This window comes from Giraffa tippelskirchi, chromosome 7 (assembly GCF_054371585.1).
Source record: "Giraffa tippelskirchi isolate mGirTip1 chromosome 7, T2T-mGirTip1v1.2.pri, whole genome shotgun sequence".
In the NCBI taxonomy this organism is placed as follows: domain Eukaryota; kingdom Metazoa; phylum Chordata; class Mammalia; order Artiodactyla; family Giraffidae; genus Giraffa; species Giraffa tippelskirchi.
This window is the reverse complement of record NC_137281.1, coordinates 120,165,123-120,183,983: the sequence shown is the minus strand read 5'-3', so window position 1 is coordinate 120,183,983 and position 18,861 is coordinate 120,165,123. Positions and strand designations below refer to the sequence as shown.

Below are 18,861 nucleotides of genomic sequence, written 5' to 3'. Positions count from 1 at the left end.
CACTGGAGTGGGTTGCCATTTCCTTCTCCCATGCATGAAAGTGAAAAGTGAAATGAAGTTGCTCAGCTGTGTCCGACTCTTTGGGACCCCAGGGACTGTAGCCTACCAGGCTCCTCCGTCTATGGGATTCTCCAAGCAAGAGCACTGGAGTGGGTTGCCATTTCCTAACCACAATTTCTAACAAATTAGTAATATTCTTCTTTTTATATGATAAAATATCTATTGTATTCCTGAATTTTCCAACTGTATCAAAAATCTTCTTCCTAGTTGGTTTGCTCAAAATAGCATCCATTGCATCTGTTACATGTTGTAAGTCTTGTGAAATCTGAAACTATTTCCATCCACTTTCCCTTCCTTAACAATGACTTGCTGAGTAGGCTAGAAGAGTTTTCTGGTAGAATTTTTCTCCATCTATATGTGTCTCATTTCTTCTTCGTGAAAATATAGAATTTATTCCTAGAATTAAAGATCCCCTAGAATTTAGATCTAAAAGTTTGACTAGATTCAAATAAACGTTTTTTCAAAGACTATGTCAGAGATACTTCCAGTCGTACCATAACATTCATATGTGTGGTTATTCCACTGTTTGTGATGCTAAGATTTATTCCTAGATTTGGATAATGACAGCCTGATTCTTTTTTAATATCATATCTTTATTGATATATAATTCATATACCAAACAGTTTATCTACTTAAAGTGCATAATTCGGTAGGTTTTAGTGTATTCACAGAGTTGTATAACTATTACCATAATGACTTTCAGGTAATTCTCATAATCCCCAAAAGATAACCCATACCTATCAGTAGTCACTCCTCAATTCCCAGCCACTACCAGCCCCAAGCTCTAGGCAAACACGAGTCTATTTTGTCTCTGTAGACTTGTCTATTCTAGGCATTTCACATAGAATCACACAATGTGTGGTGACATCCCGATTCTTACATAGTACAACGCATCCTTCCTTTCCCCATGACTAGCAAGTCATCTGTCACAGCAAATATTACTTAAATAGTGAAATCTCCTTTTCTAATAGTATTCATATTAGCAGTGAGAGGACAGATGTACACATTTTTTAATTAAAATACTATGCCAAAAATCCTTAATAACATTTATCTTTGACCTATAGAACTTCTTATAATTTCTTTTTATGACATAATTTAAAGGTTCATATTCATTTAAAAGCTTATAATAGTGCAAAAGAGGAGAGAGATGATCTTTAGAAAAGATAAATTGGCTGAGAAACTCTGCGACAATCAGGAAGATGATTTTCCATTGCACTTATGTTCTTCTTAGGACTCTCATATGTAATTCCAAAATAACTCATAGAGGTATCAATATTTACCTTTCAAATATTTAGTGATTTGCTGTCTAACTTGATTGCATACTACAGTAAATTTTTAAACACTTACAGTGCCAATGTTCAGATTCTACTCCAGGCAAAATAAACCAGCATCTTTGAAAATAGTTTGAACACTTGATAGTGGTGCTTGTGTACTTAATTTTACATCCTTTCAAGAGGCATATAATGTCAAGTCCCATAAGGAGTGATGCTAAGTTTCATCGCCAAATTAAACTGGTAACTACCAAATAAATCCATCTTAAAGGTAAACATATTCTTTGCCTTAGCAAGTAATCTGTGCAGTAATATTTTAGAAACTTGGAAATGTTCTCACCTAATTGTTTTAGAATTCATTGATAATTTTTGCAATATGAGGTTGCAGAGTGATGATTTTCTAGTTCTAGTATTCTTTCCTAATTTGTTAGCTTGCGTTCTTCTGTAAAGAAGGATTTCAACTCCTCCTACTCCTTTCTAAGTATCTGTTATGGACTCCTGGCTTATTTTCATGTGTGTTACTTTTAGTTTTCCTGTGTCATTATTTTGATGCTAAAATTGTTGTGAGTTTGTAATTGGGGATTACTTCAAGCCAGCTCCTGTTTGTGTCCTTTGCCCACTTTTATTCTATTATTGACTATTAAGAACTTTTTATATATTATGTAAATTTATTTTTGCAAACTTTTCAAACTTGTTATAACATACTTTATAAAAAATAAATCAGGTAGTTAATGTATCATTCCTTTACTTTATGTCTTGTTTTGTCTGTAATATTTAGAATAGCATTTCTCTTCTCAAGATCATAAAAGTAATCACACCATTTTTCATGTTTTCATATTTAAATCTTTGATCTATAGGCAACTTACTTTAATGAAGGTATAAGGAATACATCTATCATTCTAAATATTGCTAGTGAATTATCCCAATATCATTTATGAATGAATTATCTTTTCCCCACTGATTTTTAAGTGATACTTTTATCATATAGTGAATCACCGTATTGCAGGGAAAACAGTCAGGAAGCTATTACAGTGGTTCTATTTCTGGACTATGGTATTGTATTCCCATGCCAGGGTCAAAATGTTCTTGTTACAGTAGCTTTATAATTTAGTATATGTAAGACATTTCCCTTCATTTGATTTTAGAATTTTCTTGGTTATCTGTTTGTTCATTTAAAAAAATATTTATTGTGCACCTACTAGATGCCAGACTCTGTTTCAGGTGTTAGAATAGAAGAAAGACAAAATTCCTGCCCTTAGTGAACTTGCATAGTCTGGAGGAGGAGATGGACAATGAGACAAACTTATTAAAGGTTGTAATAAATGTTAAGAAAGAAAAAGAATGGTGTAACAGGAGACAGCTGAGTGAGGACACTGATCAGAGAAGGCCTGTCTAAGGAAGGGACATTTACCAGGATGAGAAGGAGCTGGGTCTGTGAAGGAGCACTCCGGGCAGAAGCAAGTGCAAAAGTCCTGTGTCAAGGGAAATCTTACCGTGTTCTGGGAACAATGTGAAGGGCCATAGGAGTGGAGTAGCTTCAAAGAAGACATAAAGTGGATATTTTCAATTTTTTTCCCCCTCCCTGCCCTAGATTCACTGTGCGCCCTGCTCTATACCCAAGAAGGTTGACTTCCAAGGACTGTCTTGGTGACTCCCCCCTCTCTGGTCTCTGGTTGATTTCAGCCACTGGGGACACTTGTAGGAGATGACTGGAAGAAAGGAAAGTGGTGCCAGGAGATTTATTTCCTTGGCTCCCTCCCTGTTATTAATAGATTGTCTCCTCTCGGCTGCATCCTCTACCGAAGGCCACAGTCCTGTCACCTCACACCAGGCCCAGGCCTTAGTGGTAATGTCTCCCACCTGTGACCAGGTGCAGGCCACTACACCTCTCCATGTTGCTCTGTCCAGGCCCCACCCATATCTTTGATCAGACTTAAACTTTTAGTTTTTTGGGGGCTGTGTCAGGTCTTAGATGCCATGCGCAGGCTTCTCTCTAGTTGTGGCCCAAAGACTCCAGAGCGTCTGAAACGTAATAGAATATCTTTTAGTATATAAAATTATTTATCTAGATTATATTGCTTTATTGAGTTATTTTTTCTGATTATAAAACCAGTACATACACATGTTGAAAATTCAAGGAATTTACAACTGCCTAATTAACAAAGAAAAAGTCCTAACCTGGCAACCACTATAAACATAATCAGTTTAGTTCAGTTCAGTTGCTCAGTCATATCTGACTCTTTGCGACCCCATGGACTGCAGCACACTAGGCTTCCCTGTCCATCACCAGCTCCCGGAGCTTGCTCAGACTCATGTCCATTGAGTCAGTGATGCCATCCAACAATCTCATCCTCTGTTGTCCCCTTCTCTTCCTGCCTTCAATCTTTCCCAGCATCAGGGTCTTTTCCAATGAGTTTGTTCTTTGCATCAGGTGGCCAAAGTATTGGATCTTCAGCTACAGCATCAGTCCTTCCAATGAATATTCAGGACTGATTTCCTTTAGGAATGACATAATGGGATAAACATAATGGGAAATAAAATTTCCAAGTCACTATTTATGAACACACACATACACCTGCACACAACTTTTATGATAGGAATCATACTGATAACAGGAAACTTGATATTTTTACTCAGTAATGTTTAATCTATCTTAAATACTACAGTCTATGATGTAATGAGCATCTGTTGTTTTGTTTGCCTTACTCGCTCACCCTATTCCTTCTGGGAAATTGCTCTACCATTGTTTTTCTGGAGAAAGCCCTTGTATGACTCACTTCTTCCTCCCATGACCACTGGAGCAAATGATTGACCCAATCTGGTTTAGTCATCATACAAACAAGGTAAGCAAACAACAGAAAACTTTGCCATCCAGCCACCTTCTCGTCCTTCCCACTCTCAGATTCAGTGCTGGCACTTTGCTATCTGTAGGTGACCTATCATATTTTGTCATTTGGGCCCATTTTCTTTTTTCATATACTTTTTTCATTTCCATGCTTTCACTTTCCTTGTTTTATTTATTTATGGCTGTGCTGGGTATTCATTGCTGCACTTGGGCTTTCTAATTGCAGAGAGGGAGGGCTACCCTTCACTAACGTAGTGGGCTTCTCATGGTGGTGGCTTTTCTTGTGGTGGTGCACAGGCTCTTCAGTAGTTGTGACGAACAGGATTATTTGCCATGCAGCAAGTGGAATCTTCCCAGACCAGGGATGGAACACATGTCCCCTGTTGACAGGCAGATTCCCAACCACTGGACCACCAGGGAAGTCCTCACTTGTTTCAGTTGTCTTATTTGCTCATTTTCTTCATCCTTGATTACTTCAATTTCCATCTTATGGTGAACTTCCAGATTCCACATTTCTCGTCTGAGCCACACCAACAGCCATCTCTAGTGCTGGCATCCTTTTTAACATGTTTTTAACAGCAATGAATCTATGCCTATAACTGTAGCTGTAAAAGCTTTTGCCAGCTCTGTCTCTCTATTCTTAGTCCTTATGTGAATACCTCTTCTGCAAGACTACTCCTTTGTTGAGAAAATGCTGAGTGGATAATCATGCTGACAGAGTGGCTAACAGCTCTTGAAGGAACTGACAGCTCCTGGAACTGCAACACTGTCATGATCATCCAGTGTGGGACAGCCATCATAGTCTCAGCTTTTGAAGAGCAAAGGTAAACAGACAAGCCTCCATCACTTCGTTCATTTACTTAAGCAAATGGATTTCCAGATACTGTAAGAAGGGCTGATAAATGAAGGGTGAGCAAGATAAGACCTTTCCCCTTGAAGAGTTCATAGATTAGTGGGATAGACAGATACATATACAGTGAGAAATAAGATTTTATAAACATATGTATAAAACATTTTCTTAGAAAAACATGCACCAAAAGGAAATATGCCAAAAGTTGGCAGGGGTTATCTCTATCAGATGCTTTTTCCCCTTTTAGCTTACTGTACTTTCAGAATTTTTCCTTCAATGTATATTTATTATTTTTGAAATGAAAAGAATCGTGTACAAAGATCAGCACAATAAGATACATGCTGTATTGGAAGTGTGCACAGTATTCTAAGGAAGCAACTAACATGTCTTGGGAAATGAAAAGAAAACCTTACAATATCTTATACTGATATGTGTCTTTCATAAGCCAAACAAATGCAATGTATGGCCTTGTTTGGATTCTGATCTAAGCAAACCATCTGTAAAAATATTTATAAGGCAAGTGGGGAAATCTGAACTTGGCTGGATATTTGATGATAGTGAAGTATTATTATTATGAGACATGATAAAGGTATTACAATCATGCTAGGAAAAAAGAACCCTTATCTTTTAGGTAAACATACTGATATGCTTGTGGGTGAAATGATATGAAGTTTGGGATTTTTACAGGTGAATATAAAATAAAAACAGTGGTCATGAGTTAATTATTATTGAAATTGGGTAATGAATGCATGGAATTTGTTTCAATATTTTTACTCCTTTTATGTTTGAGACTTTCTGCAATACAACATGCAATAATAATATAAAATTTTCTCTAAACAACTTCAAATATCTCCATCTTCAAGCCAAAACTTGAAAGGCATCTTCTACAGTGAATGATCAATCCATGTGTAACACTGATGAAGTTACTGTGCCTTGTATGTTGTTTATTTCACAATCACCTGATCTGCTTCAATGACACTTGTCTTGCAACTTCAACATATATTTTTTTATATTATTCAGTGTTTCTGGTGTGCTTATACATAACAATTGAATATTTTAATCTTTTTATGATTAAGACAAGAGATCTTCTCTTTGAAAACTTTCCTGATCATTCACTCCATTATTTGCACTCCACCTGAATTCTGTATATACAACAGGGAACCCATAAACACTCTTGTGTTTATTTGTTCATTTATATTTAAGTGACATCAATGTGTAGCACATGAAAAGCATTCAGTAAATAGTTGTGGTGGTGCTTGTTATAATCACAGTCATTTCTCTCAGGCTATAAAACCAGCAGTGACTGTATCTTACTTATCTTTGTATACTCGGCAATTATCTTAATACCTGGTACATTCTGAGTGCTCAATAAATATCCCTTAAGTGAATGAATGAATAAATGAAATTTAGGATTACTCTACTCATAGACCTATACTAAGTCTGGTAAAAAACATCCATAAGACTGAGAAATGTAGATTAATTCATGCCTTAGAGTTTACCCCATGCTCCACAGTTCATTTGGTCAGAAATGTAACACATTCTTAGATTTAACACTTTGAGTGCAAATGATAGGGAAAAGCCAAATACTTTTTTCATTTTTGGCAAGCAATGCAATGTCCTCAATAGCCGTGAAAGTGAAAGTCGATCGACTCTTTGCAACCCCAGGGACTATACAGTCCATGGAATTCTCTAGGCCAGTATACTGGAGTAGGTAGCCTGTCTCTTCTCCAGGGAATCTTCCCAACCCAGGGATCAAACCCAGGTCTCCCACATTGCAGGTGGATTTTTTACCAGCTGAGCCACAGGGGAAGTCTAATAGCCATCCCTTACCTTAGTTGTATCCTGAGACCCTCCCAACTGCAAACATACATTATGGGTAGAGGCAAGTTAAAGGATGGGACATAGGATGGAGTAAAGCTGAGGGATTAGATCAGTGACAGAATAAATCTCCGTGAATGGCTATTTCACCAAATTTTTGGTAATGTTTCTTAAAAGTTAAAAATACTTCACATCTTATTTTTTAGGCTGTGTCAAAACATTCCTGGCATAAAATGATTTGATCAAGGGACTTCCCTGGCAGTCCAATGGCTAAGACCCTGTGCTTCCAAGAAGAGGACAAGAATTGGATCCCTAACTAAAATCCCACATGCTGCACCATGAAGCTAAAACAAACAAACAAACAAAATGATTTGATCAAGACACATATTCAATTGTTCTCCACAATTACATTGCAAGGTAAACAGAGCCTGCCACCTCTGTGTTAAGGAAGAGGAAAATAAGGAAATTTACCCTTCACTTGGATAGGATTTTAAATTGGGAGATTTAATTTTTTCAAATGTAGCCTACTGAGATACTAATGTTATGTCATTACCGCCAAGAAACAACTCTTTGCTTTACTTATTTATTTATTGTAAGGTAGAAACAAATAGCTTTATTGCTTTGCCAGGCAAAGGGGGCATTAGGTGATGATGGGAGGCTGTGACCTTCTCTGGAATGAAGAGTGCTCCATCAAGTAGTTAACATCTTCAATTTGGTGGGTGTTTTAGTTCTGCAGAAGAGCTCAAATATATTATGTGTTTCCCTTGAGGGGGAACTCAGACCCTGCCCCCAAGGCTGCATTACTGTTTCTTGACAACTATTTGTTTTACAGTAGGTGCTAGATCCAAAGTACTCTTTAGATTCTTAAAGTATTTGAGTGATATCTAAACTCAAAGCCCTTCAGAATGAGGGAGATTTGTTAGCTTGCTTGCTTGTTTGTTTATTTTTAAGTACTTGAACAACTAACTTGCTCCTTGAAAAGCAGGGATACAGAAATCAAAGGCCTGATTGTGCTGAATTCTTCTCTTTGGTCACTATTCAGACTAGTTCCCAGCATGCCACAGTCCAAAGGAAAGCGTCCAAGATCTGTTTAAAACTCAGAGACTAAACAACTTACTCAGCACCCTGCTCACATTATTAGTGTTGCTTGTATTCATTATTTTAAAGTCTTTTTTGCTAGCTCGTTTCATGCAATAATCTTAGGCTGCTGGAAATATTCTCAAAATATAGGAAGCACCTCCCTGATCTGGTCATGATGAAAAATACTTTTCATGACTATCCTATCTCTTCAAGGAACCTTGGAACAACCAAGTTCTTAGACATAATCGAATCCCAGGGAAGAATTTTACAGAAGTGCAGCTTCCCCCCCCCTCCCCTTTCCCTTTTTCCTTTCTTTCTTTGAAGAGGGGTTTCCCATGGTGAGAAAGGGACATTTTTTTTTTATTGAAACTAGTTCCTGCTGCTCACCTACCCCTGACTGTTGAGGATATTCACTCAGGCGAACAAGCAATGATGTGTGTTTGTGTGTGTGTTCTGTTTCAGCATCTAGGAGGGTGACTGTGTTGCAGCAATCTATTTGAAAGAATGTTCCCTAAATATCCCAATTCAAAAGACTCCATAGAGCTGAGACAAGAGCACTAAGAGGGCCCTGGTGTGTCAACCCAAATCACAAAAGGCACAGCTTTTCTAAGAATATAAGAATTATATCTGTCTTAGGTACAGAAAGTGGAATGGAAAGAAGGAGTTTTTGGAGAAGATATCCCAGAATAATCTCAAAGCAGAACTCTTTGCCTAAGGTTATCTAGCTTTCCTTAATAGGTGCACGGGCAGAGAAGGCACTTGGTCCCTGAGGTAACGTTTACTTGAAAGGTTAGGACATTGATGTCCACGACCCTGATTGCAGGATCAGCCCTAGGACTGCGGCACAGAAAATACGCTAGCCCGTCTGTCGTCCCGCCCCCGCTTCCATTCGTGGAGGGAATTGGAGTACCTTTGGAATTGCTGACGCCATCCCTTCCCGCCTCTGACTCTCAGAGAGCATGCGCTTCCATCCTCACTTCCTCTCAAGGAGGGAGGGAGAATAAGGCGACGCCCGAGCCGACCCGCTGCCCGCTCTTGTCACAGGAACTTCAGCACCCCTGGGACGGACAGCGCTCTCCTCCACCTGGGGACCTGAGTCCCGAGCGCCCACTGTCTAATTAATCCCTTTACTCCCGAGCCCAGAAGAGCTCCACTAGACGCAGATCCCCGCCACTCGCCCTTCCCGCGCCCACTCTCCTAGCTTTTCCTGTTTTTACTCCTCCTTTTCATTCATAACAAAAGCTACAGCTCCAGGAGTCCGGCGCCAGGCTGTTTCCAAAGCCAAGCGTGGAAGAATGGGTTTCCTTTGGACTGGCACTTGGATTGTGGTATTGGTACTCCACAGCAGCCCAATTCAAGCTTTCCCCAAACCGGCAGGCAGCCAAGGTACGTGGACCCTTTTCTTCCCATCTCCCTTCTATTTTGCTACGGAAGGTAAAGCTTGATATAACGCGCGAGCTGTGTATCACCGTGCCTCATTTTCTGATCACATGATATCCATGCACACTGACAAAGAAATCAGTTAGAACTTAGAGCCAGAAGACAGATTTTCCTCGCTTTTTCAGTGATAGAGCAGTAACGGGTTGTTTTGAAAAATCTTATTTTGAAATTGGGAGGGGGTGGCTTTTCCGCCTATTAAAGTGGCTTCGTTGTTTGTTTGTTTTTTTCCCTAGTCATCTTACAACCTTTCTCAGATTTTCTGTTCATAACATGTTCAGTGTGTGATAAAAGAGCTTTTAATGTGCCAACAATTCCAGTCCAAATTATGCTGTTTCCTTGAAAACAGCTGGTAAACCAAGTGTTAGAACTCTGTTAGATTTCTAATCAGAAAAAAAAAAAGAGTGTAATTCTATACACTGGGATAATAAGCAAGGCAACGCTGATAATCATTGTTATTGTATAATCTTATAATTTTTGTTAATATATATTTTTGTTTCACAGTCATCCAAAAATATTTCTATTTTCTTTTTTGAAGATTTTATTTAATGAGACACATTATCTTTCAAATACACAATTAAATTTGCATTTGTGTGTGTTTATTCTAGACAAACCCCTACACAATAGAGAATTAAGTGCAGAAAGACCTTTGAATGAACAGGTAGGTCAGAAGTAAAATGCTATTCCATTTTATTTTAGTTATTACTATTCAATGTAATCGTGCTGTGACCTTTTAGCCATTTTGAATTCACAGACCTCAAAACTTAATAATAAAGTAACTGAAATTATGATGGGAAATATAATTTTTGTAATTTCTGTGTCCTGACAGTTGAATATAGAGAGTTCCATATAAAATAAAGAGCTGACTGCATAAAAACCCAGTAAGCTCAACATCACATCCACTCTATTGTAAGATTTCTTAATTTATCAGAGATTTATCTTTTACCAATATTATCAGAGAAGGGAATTAATATTTATAGACTATTTGTTCTTTATTTCATTTAATCCTTATGACAATACTTTGAGATAAAAAATATTATTTATATCTTATAAACAATAAAACTAAATCCCACAAGGATTAAATTATTTAGCTATCGTATTTGGTAAGTGGCAGAGCAATGATTTAAAACCAGGTCTATTTCCTGTTTGTTTCACAGATTGCTGAGGCAGAAGCAGACAAAATTAAAAAAACATACCCTCCAGGTAATAAGAAATTAGTTGATGCTAATTTAAATAATGTAGGCTGTGAGAAGCTTAACTAAAATGGATGTGCTGGGCTTGGGGGCTTTTCTTCCAGAAAACAAGCCAGGTGAAAGCAATTATTCCTTTGTTGATAACTTGAACCTGCTAAAGGCCATAACAGAAAAGGAAAAAAATGAGAAAGAAAGACAACCTATAAAAATCTCCCCAAATGATAATAAACTGAATGTGGAAGACGTTGATTCAACCAAAAATCGAAGACTGATTGATGATTATGATTCTACTAAGAGTGGACTGGACCGTAAATTTCAAGGTAAATGAAGAAAAATAACTTTTGCTACCTATTTTCTCTAATCTGTAGTTTCCCATTATAGGTAAGAAAAAGTCCTATACTTTGAAAATATCTCTTACACATTCACAATCCTTTATTAGTCCATGTCCAAAATTGAGAAAAGGCCCAAACTTAACTGATATCATGCACAATTCCAGCTCCACAGAAGCCCAGGTTTTACTGTCTCTTTAAAGGGTCCTTTGAATTCATTTTAACATTCTAATTTATTTTAGCTATAAGTACAAAATATCATAATTCCCATATAATTAAATCAACAAAATACCCCCACACACACATTCCAAGGTAAAATATTTATTACTCCCTTTCCAGTGTTCTCTTCCTAGCTATGCCCTGTCTCCCTAGCCATTCAAACCTTTCCATGGCTTCAGTATCCATCTGTATCTTGATGTCTCATATCACTAGCCCAGACTTCTCTGAACTATAGACCTCTAACTATCTATCTACCAACTTAACATCTTCCCTTGGAAGTCTCAGAAGCATCTCAAACTTAACATGTCCAATATTAAACTCATAATCTCTATACACCTTGTAATTTAGCCTTCTTTCCTCTAGGAAAGGCACTAATATACATCCTATTTTTCAAGACAAATCTAGGAATCAAACTATTTTTTTCCTTACCTTTCACATTCTAATCCATCAGTCTTATCAATTTTACATCCTATGTGTCATCTCAATTTTTTTTCTCTATTACCAATCACCTGCATCCTTTTCCAAGCTCCAATCATATCTCACTTGAACTACAGCAAAATCTTTTAATGGATCTTCCAGCATTTGCTCTGACCCCCTCCAGCTTATTCATGTAGCAGCCAGAGTGATCTATTCAACACAGAAATATGAGCATGTCACTCTTTGGCATAAAACCTGCTAATAGATTCCCATTTCTCACGATAAAATCCAAAATCCTTAATGTGGCATCTACAGTCTTAAATGGACTGTCTACTTCTCTGGTTTATCCAGCACATGATCTGATAGAAGCCTTGTTTCTTTCCATCATGGCACTGATTGCGGTTTATAATTTTACATCCCTGAGTATGACTACTTATGATTTATCTTTTTCTCCTAAAATAAACTGAAAACTCCCTGAGAACAGAGACTGCAGTCCTAGTGTCTGGAGCTCATGAACTGATAAATGAACAAATACACAAATAAGGGAATACATGAGGGAATAAATTAAATATTGTACTGAGGCATTGAGATCTGCCTCAATTCCTCAGTGTGTCTTCCATTCTGAGTACTGGTTCTTAAGAGTGACTATAGATTTTCTTATATGTCTTAATTCTCTTCCATGGGCCACAAGAGAACTATACTGATCATCTCTGCCAGAAAACAACTGCTAATTAGACTTTTATAGGATATCATAGCCTGAGAAGAATTGTGTTGTATATGTACAGGGTAGGGGAGATGGTTTATATTTTTATACATTTCATGTTGCATACTACATGAAAAAGTTTTTTTGAATTCTACTATTTTTAACCTAAAACATTTGGACTAGCAATAAATAGGTACTAGGTATAGCTGCCTGCGAAACAGATTTAACCACTTGGGTTGAGTTGACCATTTAATAAAAATGTAAAAATCATCTAATGTTTGTCTGACTGTGTTTTGGTCAGATGAGTTGTGCATGCAGACAGAGGTAGATCTGTTTGTGATCTGATCACTAACTTGAACAACTTATTTTTAACATTGCTCAATATTTTATTAATATCCCAAATAGATTCTGAACTATCAAGTGCTAGCCTGATGGCTCTAGGCTTGCTCTAGGGGTCATTTTAAGTCCACTTGAGTATATATAGAAGATTCTTAGAGAGAATGGTTTATGAGTAAATTACTAATCTTCTCTCATACCCTGGTAATCCTGGAACCAGAAGGTTTGGGACCACTCAGGTGACTAGAGCCTCAGAGACATGCAAACGTTCATCCTAGTAGAGAGGGCAAGGGGCCTAACTTCTGCAGGGCACTTTTACACCTTTAGAAAACCCCTAAATGAGCTTGTGCTGGAGAACCCAACAACTCTGCTTCTCGATGTTTTCTACAGTATGTGTGATTTAGGATTTTTCTAAGTTTCTTTTAAGAACTAGTGCTTTGGGAATTCTCTGTGCATTCACCAAACAAATACTCATTGAGCAATTACTATGTATCAGACTATGAGCTAGACAGTAAGCTCTGTGTAGTTAGGGACCATGTCTGAACTATTTATCACTGTATTTCCAGTCCTAGCCCCTATTAAGACTTTAATACTAATATATGGAATAAATGAATGTTAAGTGCCATATTAGTTGCTGGAAATTCAAACTCAACTGGGCAGATGATGGAACAAGGCCCTTTTATATCCACTTAGAACTGGAGCTACTTTAAAAAGTTATAAATGTGAGACATCAAAAGAGACACAGATAAATAGAACAGTATTATGGATTCTATGGGAGAGGGCGAGGGCGGGATGATATGGGAGAATGGCATTGAAGCATGTAAATTATCATATGTGAAACGAATCGCCAGTCCAGGTTCGATGCATGATACAGGGCGCTCAGGGCTGGTGCACCGGGCTGACCCGGAGGGATGGGATGGGGAGGGAGGTGGGAGGGGGGTTCTGGAAGGGGAAAATATGTACATCTATAGTGGATTCATGTCAATGTATGGCAAAACAAATACAATATTGTAAAGTTAAAAAAATAGATAAACTAAAAGAAAAAAAAAGAAAAAAGTTATAAATGTTGAACTCATGTTTGTTTCCCCTCTGAGGTCTATATAGGAGGGTGAAATACCCCTTTATGAGCAGTAGAGAAGTCATTCTGAGTAATCCTTTCTATCGTGGAGGAGCAGGGGAAATCATGGAAGGCAAGAAGCATTGCCCCACAGTTCAGCTATTAACCCCGTCTAGCCAAGCTGTACTAGGGGAGATCTGAATTCTTGGCTCCAGAGAATCCAGCAGTGTGGGGAGGAAAGAGGCTACTTCTTTAGAGTCTTGCTAATGTTCTCCCTGTAGTGAAGTAAATGAACTGAAAAGCAGCCATCTCAGTTATTTTCCAGCTTCAGCAGGCAACCACTATTCTTCCTTTTTCAGATCCCAAGGGATAAATGGGAAGGGAAATAAATTCTTCTGCCTCTCCCTAGACCTGGGCAGTTTCTGCTTCATTTATTCCCCAGAGTCTGACTTGCAACCCACAAATGGAAAAATCAGACCTAAGTGACAGCGAGTCTGCTCTGGAAAAAATGGATGAGGAACCCAATTTTCAGTCAGCCAGGAGGGGAGCTGATTTTACAGGGTTTTCTAAGGGACTTTCTTGCTCGTTAGTCACTCTAGTACATAGGACTCAAAGGCCTTGCAGCTCACTGGTTGGCCTGCGATTCGGCAATAATACACTGTCAGAGCACTCCCAGCCCTTCATGGGTAATCACCCTGCTTGCTTTCCTAAGCTTCCTTCCAAACAACACAAAGATGATATTCTGCCTGAGGCTGCATTCCCTTCCATCTTTGCAGAGTCTGGAAAAATCTATGAATCCTCATGAGCTACAGAAGAAAAAGATAGAACCAGAATAGAAATATGTACTAGGTTCTTCTTTCTTTGAGTGAATATGTTCAGAATTATTTGGAAAAAATTTGGCTAGGGATTCAATGTCTATTTTCTCTAAAAGATAACTGCAGTTCCTTTATTTCAGGTGCAAATCCACTGTCCATAGTAATACAACTACATTAACTTTCATATGATACTTGGCAATTTAAAAGGTGCTTTTACATCTCATCTCATTTGATCCTCAGAATCCCATGAAATACATGCTCTTGATAACTTCCTTTATAGTGGTCCAAGAATATATAAATAACAAGAGAGATCATTGGAACTAAATTTCTGATCTTTCCAAGCTGCGTAGAGGTGACAAGAGGAGTTAAGCGCCTTGTAGACTTGCACATATGACTATCCTGTTCTAGGGTGTATAGATTGTTGTTGTTCAATTGCTCAGTCGTGTCCAACTCTTTGCTCTCCCATGGACTGCAGCATGCCAGGCTTCCCTGTCCTTTACTGTCTCCCAGAGTTTGCTCAAACTCATGCCCATTGAGTCAATGATGTAATATAGATTGGAAAAGACAATTGCTTCCTGGGAGTGCTCTGTGGGACATGGTGCCATTCTTCCTTACCACAAACCCTACTGTATCCTTCCTTTTCCTTAGGATGGGCCCTTGCTTTAATCTGGAGTGGTACTGCCAAACGTACTCCCAGGAAAGCCAAGCATACATGTCTGCAAGCTTCTCTGCAGAGGTTTCCATAGATTTACATATGTATTGTGCAAATCTGTTATCACATTTTAAAAGTTTAAATTTCAGGGACATAAAATAAGTTCCTTATTCTCTGGAGAGAGAGTTGTCACATTAAGCTGCCTTACATAAAGGCACCCTGATACCTGTTCACAAGTGAACAGTTATTCCAAGTAAGTCACAAAATCTTCAGTACATACTCTTTGATTCTGGGTGTGAGGCAGGTTCCCCCTCCCTCAGCCCAGGAATTTGCCTGCAAAGGGAGTACATGTGCAGATAATACCAGTCTACTCCTTGTGTGGAAATGGAATATCAAATTATGTAATATATACAAGAGTGCTTTGAACAATAAGGCATACTATCTATTGGTATTTTACTTTTTGTACTATTAGCACTAAAAATGGAGAGAACTTTTGTGTTGTCTTCAGATCTTCCTCTTATAATCACATAAGAAGCTTTCAGAATTTCCATTACCATCCTAGATTCTTAACTTGAAGTCAAATTTTATTTCAAACCAAGAGCTTACATGGACAAAGCCTCACCTTAAATATATTCCAAACATACCTGAGTGTACAAGATTCAGATTATAAATCTAATGTAATCCAAGAAACAGGCCTGTGATCACCACAATGTAAAATTGTGATTGCTCTGTCTAGATGATCCAGATGGCCTTCATCAACTTGATGGCACTCCTTTAACTGCTGAAGACATTGTCCAGAAAATTGCTACCAGGATTTATGAGGAAAACGACAGAGGAGTATTTGACAGGATTGTTTCCAAACTGCTGAATCTTGGCCTAGTAAGTCATATGCATGAGAACAAACCAAATTCGTACAGTTTGGAACATTCTAAGAAGCCAAACCATTTGATTCAAAGAGCCAAATGTTTATTATGTGTCTACTTTATACCAGTTACCATGAGATTCAAGGAAAAGTAAGACTCCATTCTTTTCCTCTAGGAATTTATGGTTTATCAGAGGCACTAGACAAGTACACACATTCTCATACTGCAAGTTGTGTAAGAACCATCAGCATGATTTAGTATGCCAGAGGATGGATTATATCCAGTTAAGCAATAAGGAAAAGATTCAGAGGAGGAGGTGTTTGAAGTGAGTTTAGAAGGATGGTTAGGATCTAACCAGCAGAAATGCTTTAAAAATGTGTGAGGTGAGAAAGAAATAAGATGTGCAAAGCCATGCAACGATTGGGAAGTCCTACACAATCCAATCTGACCCTGCCCCTGCCCCATCTTGGTTCCCAGGCACGTTAACACAGTCCTGGCAGGCTTTGCTGCTGCTGCTGCTGCAGCTAAGTCGCTTCAGTCCTGTCCGACTCTGTGCGACCCCATAGACGGCAGCCCACCAGGCTCCGCCGTCCCTGGGATTCTCCAGGCAAGGATACTGGAGTGGGTTGCCATTTCCTTCTCCAGTGCATGAAAGGGAAAAGTGAAAGTGAAGTCACTCAGTCATGTCCGACTCTTAGCGACCTGATGGACCGTAGCCTACCAGGCTCCTCCGTCCATGGGATCTTCCAGGCAAGAGTACTGGAGTGGGGTGCCATTGCCTTCTCCGCCTGGCAGGCTTTAGGAGGGCGCTAAATTTGCAGGTTTCAACAGTTACCTACCATGACCTGCACCTGAGGGTTGAGAAACAACTTGAAGTTTGTTTTCTGTGGGTTCCAACAATAAAGATACCTCTTCCCAGGAGTGCTGGGCAGTCACTGTGACAGCCAGTGTGTACTAGGGGCATAAACAAGGGATGTTCAGAAGATGGACCAGAACATTCTCTTGTCTTCTAAAAATATGTGTTCACCTAAAGAGTTTAGATATTTTTAAACCACAAAAATAGAACTAACAGTTATATATATTTTGACTTTTTGTAACAGATTACAGAAAGCCAGGCACACACATTGGAAGATGAAGTTGCAGAGGTTTTACAAAAATTGATCTCTAAGGAAGCCAGTAATTATGAAGAGGAACTCAGTAAACCAACAAGCAAGACTGAGAGTCAGACTGGAAAAATACCAGAGAAAGTGGTAAGTATATGCAAATACATATGCATCAATTATGTATATGTGTATATGCATGTGCATGGATGTGTGTACTTGCATTTGTATATAACGAATACAATCCTTGTATGATTAATACTTTAGCTGGTGCCAAATAAGATTTAGGGTATGTGACATTTTTAGTCCATTTAAAATATATTTTAATGAAACACCAATGAGTTAAAAGATATAAATGAACTCCACTTTGAAAATAATGTAAAAATTCATGTTATATTACATAGTAAAGATTATGTCTTATACCCCAGAGTAAAATAACACATAATATGTGAAATGGTTATCTCACATACAATTCATATAATCCCAGTGCACTGGATTCAAATGTTTCACAACTCTTGGTATCCAACTTCTGTTCACAGTGGATGTCATCATTTGCCCTCAAACCACCCCCCCCAAAAAACGGGATTGATTTGATCTTTTTCCACACCAGCTTTTTTTTTAATTTTTATTTTGTATTAGGGTATAGCTGATTAACAGCATTGTGATAGTTTCAAGTGGGCAGCAAAGGGACTCAGCCATACATATACATGTATCTATTTTCCCCCAAGCTCTGCTCCCAACAAGACATTGAGCAGAGTTATCTGTGCTATACAGTAGGTGCTTGTTGGTTATCCATTTTCAATATAGCAGTCCTCACCAACTTTTATATTCCTCAGAGCTAGTTGCCTCATGCTGCCTCTCCATCCACCCTGTGCTCTTCCGCCTGCTGCTTCCTCTTTCCATTAACTCAAGGGTCTCTGTCATCCTTTACTTAGACTTGTCATTCAGTCATCTTTCATCTCCCGGGACTCCTTACCTCTTCATCTTTTCTTTGGCCTTAGCCAAGCTACTAAAATCATTCACTCCTCCTTGAATTCTTTTAAACTTCTATTTGGAGCCAGCCATAGGGGGTGTAAGAGAATATCAAACTCCTCACCTCTCCTTTCATTTTCTCCACCAGAGCACCCACACCCCATGACTCCTCATCCTCTCCAACACCCTATCACAAATACAAGGGAAAAGTGGTTTATTGACTTATGGTCCTGTTTTAGGGGAGGCTAGAGAACAGAAATTGGTATGAATTGTTCTGTTTTTACTAGGTAGGTTAAAAGCTCTCCTTTGTTCTCCCTACTTCCAGTCTCCACCATCTGTCATCTTTTAAAACAGCTTTGGAAGATCCACCCACCATAAAAAAAATTTTCTAGACTTATCACATAATTCATGGCTTTCACTCAAGCTTACCAGTCTGAAGTAAAACTGACATAGCAATTTTCTTCCTTCACTCCAGTATGTACTCCTTACTTCTCATCTCTAAATTGTCCATATGCATTAATGAAAACAAAATTATTCTTCCAATAAATATTTATTGAGATACCACCTATGTACCAAGCACTGGGGATACAATGCTCATTCAGAAAGGTATAATCCCTGTTTTCATGAAACTTAAAGTCTAAAGGAAGAGGTAGATGGTCTTCAAATAGTCATGTATTTTAATTGCAACTGTGTTAAATGCTCTGAGAAAAGAAACATGGTTCTGTAAAACCTCATAAAAAAGGAATCTGTCTTGGACTTAGGTTGAGGAGGCTTCCAGGAGGAGGTGACTTGAGCCAGAAACTGAAGTTAGACGTTAACTGAACTGAATAGGAGTTAACAGGAA

General features: G+C 38.4%; 1 protein-coding gene across 7 annotated transcripts in view; it reads left to right on the top strand.

The window, feature by feature from the left end:
- SCG3 (secretogranin III) overlaps positions 1 to 18,861 on the top strand; it is a 79,745-nt gene that overhangs the window by 30,474 nt on the left and 30,410 nt on the right. For 4 of the 7 annotated variants that reach the window (XM_081508270.1, XM_081508269.1, XM_081508272.1 and 1 more), the window contains exons 4-12: positions 4,093 to 4,174; positions 4,821 to 5,000; positions 7,051 to 7,261; positions 9,167 to 9,310; positions 9,970 to 10,022; positions 10,519 to 10,564; positions 10,659 to 10,874; positions 15,819 to 15,961; positions 17,046 to 17,195. In XM_081508270.1, the coding sequence (XP_081364396.1) occupies positions 7,183 to 7,261; positions 9,167 to 9,310; positions 9,970 to 10,022; positions 10,519 to 10,564; positions 10,659 to 10,874; positions 15,819 to 15,961; positions 17,046 to 17,195 (831 nt within the window). In that variant the 5' untranslated portion in view covers positions 4,093 to 4,174; positions 4,821 to 5,000; positions 7,051 to 7,182. The remainder of the gene's footprint in view (positions 1 to 4,092; positions 4,175 to 4,820; positions 5,001 to 7,050; positions 7,262 to 9,166; positions 9,311 to 9,969; positions 10,023 to 10,518; positions 10,565 to 10,658; positions 10,875 to 15,818; positions 15,962 to 17,045; positions 17,196 to 18,861) is intronic. The other 3 variants (XM_081508273.1, XM_081508274.1, XM_081508276.1) reach the window with 1 other exon arrangement.